We start from the raw sequence: 8,444 nt of genomic DNA on the forward strand, positions 1-8,444 counted from the left end.
CCATTACGTCAGTATCGACGTAACGTCGAACGTGACTGACTGAATGGGAACGTCTAGGTTACTAGTGTAACCCCCGTTCCCAGAAGGAGGGAACGGAGACGTTACATTCCCCTGCCATAGCTTTGAGCCACCGCTGAGCGGCCAGATTCCTGTCTCGGCTCCTCAGCAAAAATATGAATGAAGGTGAGTATGCCAGCCCTATTTATACCCGGATGCCGGGGGAGGGGCCCGGCATGTAAATCTCACAGGCCAATTCCCATTGGCTTGTTTTGTACCCTTGGAGGTGATTGGGCTCCCAGGCGAGACCCCATTACGTCAGTATCGACGTAACGTCTCCGTTCCCTCCTTCTGGGAACGGGGGTTACACTAGTAACCTAGACGTTATCCCTCTGTGTCTCATAAGGATGCAGAACACTAATCTATAAAAGTATTTAAAAAATAAAATACTAAAAAAAACAAAACAAAGAAAAATAAACTTTAGAAAAAGTTATTTTCTGTTGAGATCAACATAGTATCACAAATGTTGTAAATAGAGATAATCATCTACTGAGACTGGAACATCCCTTTGATTATGATTAACAATTAACTTGAACTACTTATTTATCTGGAGCAATGTGAACCATGTACAAAAGACAGTAAATCAGGACACTATAAAAGGAACATGAGAGGCTGTGAGTATGACAGAGCAAGAGCTGAAAACAAACATCAGTGAAGAATGAAGGCTTTAGTATGTATACTGCTGCTGTTGGAAACCTTTGTGTTTGTCGTCCAGCAGCAGGTAGATGGAGGACTCAATGAGAATGAGATCAGTCAACAGATCAGCTCTGAGGACGGAAGACAGAATCCACCTCAAACAGACACTTTGAGAGCTGAAGCTGACAGACAACAATACTGTGATCTGGGCATCCCTGACATCCATGCAGCACTGAGAGAACTGACCGCCACCGTTACAGAGCAGAAAGGAAACATCAGAGAACTGACCACCACCGTTACAGAGCAGAAAGAAAACATCAGAGCTTTAGAGACGCAACTGAGGGATGAGATGAATAAGAAAAATGAAGGTACTTCACCAAAACATTCACTCTTTTATCAATGACCCTCAGAGTAAAACACCAATGTAATACATTGTATTGTGTAAATGTTAGTGTAAAGTTGAGTGTATACTGTGTAAATTGTGTTTTCTATTACAATAATCAGTGTAAATGTCATTTAACAGAATCTTTATTCCTTCACAGAAATTTCAAATCTTACTCTGAGTCAAGTGGAGTTGAGAAAGGAAAATAGAGGTGAAAGTGTGCTTGAATGATGTTAAATTCAGTGTATTCATTCTCAGTGTGATACAGTAATATATCACAATATTGCTTATGTTTTTCAATAACAGACAGAGAAATAGCTTTTTCAGCTGGACTGATGGAATCTGGCGCTGGAAATATTGGTCCTTTTACCACTCACATCACACTAACCTACAGGAAAGTCTTCACAAACATAGGGAACGCCTACAACCCAATTACAGGTAATTATCAATGAAATGGAGTCATAAACTCAGTTTATAGTAATGTTAAACCTTCTGCTCCATTCAGACCTCTCTGCAGTTGTGTAATGTGTATAAGAGAATTAAATGATCTGCCGTCTTTCTAAACTATTACACAGTGTGTTTGATAATGGACTACTTGCACTGAGCTTCATGACACACTTCTGCTTTGAAATAGTACAACTCATTTATTTCTGGTTATGTACATCTTCAGTGTGCTCTAGTCACTTACTTTACTAAACGCCACTTAAAACGAGTGTCTGCAAGAAGATTTAAAAATCTGGATATTTTCAGAGACAGGAGAAGAGATATTCTGATGATTACTGTGTAACAGATTTTCCAAACTCAACAGAACATGAAGTTTTAATCAACTCAAGTCAATCTGAGAAAGCAGCAGCTGTTAAACACACATGATTATTTCAGCACAGGGTGTCAGTGCTCGTCTAAACTAGTGACTGTGATGCTGAAGTGTGTGAGAGCTGATGAATATGAACCTTTATTTATTTGAATTAAATTATTTGAGTTTAATCACTATTCTGTGTAATTTTTTCATTGTGAATCATTTCACTGTATTTAATTTGTATGTTTATGCATGTACTGCACATTAATTCAACTTTTTTAAAAGGCTGGAATAAGAGCTCCAGCGCACACAAGCAATCCTTTTATCAGTCAAATTCATTTAAAAATGTGAATTCAGCAGGTATGAAATATGATCAGTAAGAGAAAAACACTGTTAATGAGAAGACGAGCACTGAACTGCTGCAGGTTAGTGGGGAAATATATTTATTTATTATTCAGAATGCACAGCTGGAAAGAAAATATATTTATAGGAACATTTCAGCAGGTTCAAGATAATTCATGTGAACTCAGAGAACAAGATTCATTGTTTTAATCAACTGACAGACATAAAACAGTAATAATCTGCGTTCTCATGTATGAAGGTGCGCTGAACACTGTTACCAGAAACTCCTGAACTGTGATAGGGAGAACGAGGAAGTAGTTGTGCAAGTAGTCCATTAAGAAATCATACAGGAAACAGCTGATTCTGTGTCTCTTGTTATTTGATTTAGGTGTTTTCACAGCCCCACTGAAAGGAGCGTACATGTTCAGATTCTCTGTAACTGGTGTTGGCCCAACTACAATATCTGCCTCCATTTATAAGAATGGAGAGCATGTGGTTATAGCAAATGATTATCAGACTCAGGGTGGGTTAAACTCCTCAAATGGAGTTGTGTTGATCCTGGAGGTTGGAGATGTTGTCTATGTGACACTTGGGGCTGGCAGGGGGGTTACAGATAACCACAATAACCACAACACTTTCAGTGGTTATCTACTGTTTCCCTTAAGATAACAGGAGATTTGAAGAATGTGATTCTAATAATTCTGAACCTTCAGGGTATGATTTAAGATGAGAAAACTGGAAAAAAAAAAAAAAAAAAAAAAAAAAATTCTTAGGAGTTTTTGTCTTGTTTCTAGTCCAAATATCTAAAAATTCTTAAATCAAGAAGCATTAAGTTTGTTTTTGCTTAAAACAAGCAAAATAATCTGCCACCCCATTAGCAGATTATTTTGCTTGTTTTAAGCAAAAACAAACTTAATTTTGACTTATTTTTTCAAATTTGTAATAGATTACTGTATAAAGTCAGTATAATACACTATAATCATAAGTTCTGATCTGTCTGTACATGTAAGTTTGTATAAAGAGTTTCAGCACTGAGACAGACAGGACCCATGAATATCACATGTGACTCAAAAGTGTTTTGTTAAATCAATGAATCTAGAATGTTAAATAAAACCTTTTTAAGTGTATCTTGTTAGTGATCCTCGATCTGTATCTCTTCATCCTACAGAAATAAATAAGAGAATAAAGAGACATTATGGCATTTACTTTTCCTCGTATTGTCATGCAGGTGTTCATATTGTTTGTGTTATTCGTATATATTATTGAGGTAATTAATCATTTAACCAACATTTAAGTTGTTATCTTTAAGTTCAATCTTAAAAATACATTTATAATGAAAACACTGTTACATCATTTACAGTTACTGTACAAATAAAAATAATATAACAATGTTATTACCAAGCGCTTTATTGTCACGCGCTTTTCGTCAGTAAAGCCGGTGTTACAATATATTCGGTTCCTGAAATATTCTGTTCCACTGGGTGGTGCTTACGTGAATATTCATGATATCCTCCTATTGTGGGCGTGTCCTTGAGAGAACGCACAAGCGAATGGAACTGAAAATATTAGTACACGCTCATCAAGTCGCATCGGTTTAATGGATTATTTCGAAAAGGTAATAAAATATTCCTTTGGAATATAAACCTTTGGAGCTTTGTTTTGATGACAGTCTTCATGCCAGCAGCTACTTAAAGAATGTTATTTTTGTTTAAAATATAATTATGATAAGAAAATTATAATTTAGTTTAGTTTCGTTTTATTTAAAGTTTGACAAGGCAGGATATTGCAGCACAAAACCCTGAAATGTGTCAAACATAACACATACTCAAACAACCTTATGTACTTGATTTAAAACAATTTCAAAAGCAGTCAAATAAAAAAAATCTGATAATAATCATATAATTTATTCTGTGAGGTAATACAGCACAAATGCACAGAAAAAATACAGTTACTTTACAAGATGACGTTATACTTGTTATCACCAATGTCATATGGTTTTGTTTTGCTTTTGTGATGTTTCCACATTATACTCATCATCTTGTAAAGTCACTGTCTGTATCAGAGTAGAGGTGAGAGCTGAAGTCTTGAAGAGCTCTGGCAGTGTGTGATCTGGACATCCATGAAGGCTGTTCCTGAGTGCCAAGGCCCTGTTTTAATATTTACCTCATCCTCACATTTAGCATTGCTTCTTTTCACACATTGTTTTGAATTTTTAAATGTCTTTTCAGAGACATTTGTGTTACATTCATAGAATAATTACTTCTGTACTTGTTATAACATTTAATGTATTTAATATTTATATATGCTACAACTGAATTTGTTGTTTTAAAAAAAAATAATCTGCAAATACTCAGAATAATATTTTAAAGATGATTTTGTACAATCCAAATAAGCTTTACAGATATTTAGAAAAGGTTTTAACAATGTTTGTCAAGTTTTTCAATTATTTCACATGCACCTATAGGTCAATCAAGGTAATCAGTTACAAAAACTTAGGACACTAAAGAGACCTTTCTACTGACTCTGAAAACACCAGAATAAAGATGCCCAGGGTCTCTGATCACCTGTGTGAATGTGCCTTAGTCCTGCTGCAGGAGGCATGAGGAATGTAGATGTGAACAGAGCAATAAACTGCAATGTTCCTAAAATGTGTAAAGGAGTCAAAACAGCGGCGGGAATCCCTCCATCACACACACACACACACACACACACACACACACACACACACACACACACACGAAGATGCCCGAGACAGTGCTACAGGGAGACAGAAGGACAGCTGATTGTCCTTCCAGTGCCAAACCACATGTAACCATAAGTCCCACCAGACATCTTTGAGAATGTGAAATGCCTTGATGGAAGAGTGGAGTAACATCTCACAGCAAGAGCTGCAAATCTGGTGCTGTCCATGAGGATGATATGCTCTGTAAAGCAACATCAGACTTTCAGATACTCTGTTGATCAAACGCCTGTGAAATTTGTTCAGTTTATGTCTCAGTCAGGCGCGCAGATGGCACTGGGGACGGGGGGGACATGTCCCCCCCAGATTCATAGTGACCCGATCCGTCCCCCCCTACGAACGGGGCAGAGCAAGGTGACACACAATAATAATCTACACCGGTCACTATTACTTTGTAGTCACGTTCTCACTACACGCTGTTCTGCTGTCAATAAACACACGATACCTGACGTTTACGCTCTGTGTGTGTGTGTGTGTGTGTGTGTGTGTGTGCGCGCGTGCGTGCTTGGCTTGCTACGACTCCTGAGTGACGCCGGGAGGGTTGCCAGGTTACAACAAAACCCACCCAATTGCTACTCAAAACAAGCCCAATCGCGTTTCAGGGGGACTGCTTCCCCGGTAAAAATCACATTTGGTGTTGCTTCAACCCGCGACATGAAAAACAGCCCGCGGAAATAGTGATGAAGTAGCCCAATTCTGCGGGAAAACCCATATGGAAAACCGCGGACTTGGCAACGCGGGGTCCTATGAGGAGCTGGTAGCTGCCTCAATCGTGCCTGTAGGACTTAGAGCGGTAACCATAGTGATCATATACTATGACTGAGCTGACACCGACTGAGTCGGTGATTTCGGAATGAAGAGACAAAAAACAATCACCTCGTTTTTTAAAAAAAACAAACAATGTAAGTATCCTGTGCCTGTTGACTTTCCCATATGTGGCAGGTTAGATTTTTTTGAAGGAGAATAGCTAGTTTGACAATAATGCCCTTACGAAAATGAACCATGGTTTTACTACAAATAAAACCAAAAAAATCTAGTTAAACCATGTAGTTAAACCATAGTTAAACCATGGTAACCACAAATTAACCATGGTTTTGCTACTCTAACCGAGTTTAACCATGGTATTTGTGGTAAAACTGTGGTTATATGAATGGTAGTCAATTAGCCAAACATAATGGAAATAATGTTTTATAATGATCATTTAACCCATTGTACTGTATAAATTGAGTTCACTGTCATGCAAGCCACTATAAAAATAATTATAATAAGTAAATGTGTGTGGTGCAAGGTTTATGCAAACAACAAATAAAGGCCTACATAAACTTTTGACATCCTCTTATAGCAGGAAATCATGTTTTTTTTTGTTTTTTGTATGGAGCAACGGAGGATATAGATTCTTAAATTATGGGCTAGGATGAAAAAAAAAATCGTTTGAAAGATATTTCTGTAAATTGCAACAAACTTGTAATTAACACTTAAATTTCAAATGTTTAGTTATTCTTAGACATTTGAAATAGTAGTTTTAGCCATTCATTCTCAGGAATATGTTGTATTTCACATTGTTGTGAAATTCTATAGAGGTATAGAAAAATTATGAAATTATAACTTCGGCTGTTAATCGAAAGGTTGGTGGATCGTGCCCACCCAGGGACAAAGAGTGTTTAGCTTTCCTATAGCTCAAACAGTAGAGCATGGCGCTTGCAACGCCAAGGTCATAGTTTCGATTCCCAGGGAAAGCAAGAATTGACAAAATGTAAAATGTGTATCTTGAATGCAATGTAAGTCGCTTTGGATAAAAGTGTCTGCCAAATGCATAAATGTAAATGTATAACTGAAATGATAAGATTTAAAATGTTGTTTTCCTGGCCTGCAGGCAATTTCTGATGACACTAAGGCAGGGCCTAGTCAGTCAACTGAGGATCTGCAGGAGGGCAGCCACAGTAGAAAAAGACAGCATGAGGAAGGAGAGACAGAGGAAGCAGGGACGGAAGAACAACAAGGAGGGACAGTAGAATTGCAGACAGACGAAGCAGGGACAGAACAACAAGGAGGGACAGTAGAATTGCAGACAGACAAAGCAGGGACAGAACAACAAGGAGGGACAGGTGGCAACACAGAGGGAGAGGATGTTGACATGATAATGACATATACAAAGCCAAATCAACCTGACCCTAAAGTTTTGCATAAACAAGTGATGAAAGACCGGACACTGACATTCCAAAAATCATGGTATGAGAAGTATCCTTGGCTGCATGTTAGTATGGGTACAGATAGTGTTCTGTGTTTTCATTGCTCTAAGTACTTCAAGAAAGGGAAACCAGCACAAGCCAAGAGTATAGACCCAGCTTTTGTCAGTACTGGATTTAAAAACTGGAAAAAAGCTCTTGAAAAATTTTCCATGCATGAGAAATCAGAGGGTCACAACATTGCTGTTACAACTGCTGCCTATGAAAACAGGCCAGTTACTACACAGTTGAGCAGTGGAGTCAGTACACAGCAGGCAGAAAACAGAGCTAGCCTGTTAAAAATAATAGGGGGTGAGATGTTTCTGGCGAGGCAGGGATTGGCCTTTAGGGGGCATGAACATCATCAAGGTAACCTTGACCAGCTTTTAAAATACAAAGCTGAAGATGATCAACCTTTCTCTAGGTGGTTATCTGCAAAGAGGGGGGTGCACACATCTTGGGATTGTCAAAATGAGCGTATAAATTTGATGAGTTCATCGATTATCAGGACAATTGCAGATGAGATCCGGTCCCTTCCAGTGTTGCAGTATTCGATAATTATGGATGGGACAAGGGATATCTCTGGTGTTGAGCAGGAGGCGCTGTGCCTACGTTATGTTGACACTGATTTGCTGGTGCACGAAGACTTTATAGGGTTGTATGAAACAACTTCTACAACAGGTGAAAACCTTGCCAGAATCATTTTGGACGTTCTGTTGAGACTGAATTTGCCAATATCTGGCCTCAGAGGTCAAGCATATGATGGGGCTTCAAATATGTCTGGAAAGTACTCAGGTGCCCAGGCTGTTATTCAGCAAGCACAGCCACTAGCTCCATATATACATTGTGGAGCACACTGTGTTAATTTAATTACACAACAAGCTTGCTCAGCCTCCAGTGTTGTGCGAAATGCACTTGACTGGATACATGAACTTGGCACATTTTTTGGGCAGTCTGGTAAGCTGAAAGACAAGTTTAAAGCCATTGTTGCAGCTGAAGGGGAAGGGCCAGCCCTGTCCATCAGGCCTTTATGTCCCACTAGGTGGACTGTACGCTCACCTGCTATCCGTGCTGTTCTCAGCCAATATGGGATGGTACTAAATGCACTGGATGAGATGGCTGCAAGTAATTCTGGATCTGCAAGCCGGGCAGAGGGCTTACGTGTTCGACTGCAACAGGGTAATGTTGTACTGGGACTTCTCCTTGCTTTAGATGTGATCAGTGAACTAGAGGTTCTAAATGCATCTCTCCAGAAAAACACTCAGA

At 38.7% G+C, this 8,444-nt stretch overlaps 1 protein-coding gene across 1 annotated transcript; it reads left to right on the top strand.

The window, feature by feature from the left end:
- Positions 1 to 683: 683 nt before the first annotated feature.
- Positions 684 to 2,897, top strand: LOC125261353. Its single transcript, XM_048179929.1, has 4 exons — positions 684 to 1,061; positions 1,236 to 1,286; positions 1,382 to 1,513; positions 2,602 to 2,897. Exons 1-4 carry the CDS (start codon positions 716 to 718, stop codon positions 2,880 to 2,882), a joined length of 810 nt encoding a protein of 269 aa, XP_048035886.1. The 5' UTR covers positions 684 to 715; the 3' UTR covers positions 2,883 to 2,897.
- The last annotated feature ends 5,547 nt before the right edge of the window (positions 2,898 to 8,444 follow it).

Source organism: Megalobrama amblycephala, unplaced genomic scaffold, assembly GCF_018812025.1.
Source record: "Megalobrama amblycephala isolate DHTTF-2021 unplaced genomic scaffold, ASM1881202v1 scaffold400, whole genome shotgun sequence".
NCBI classification, from domain to species: domain Eukaryota; kingdom Metazoa; phylum Chordata; class Actinopteri; order Cypriniformes; family Xenocyprididae; genus Megalobrama; species Megalobrama amblycephala.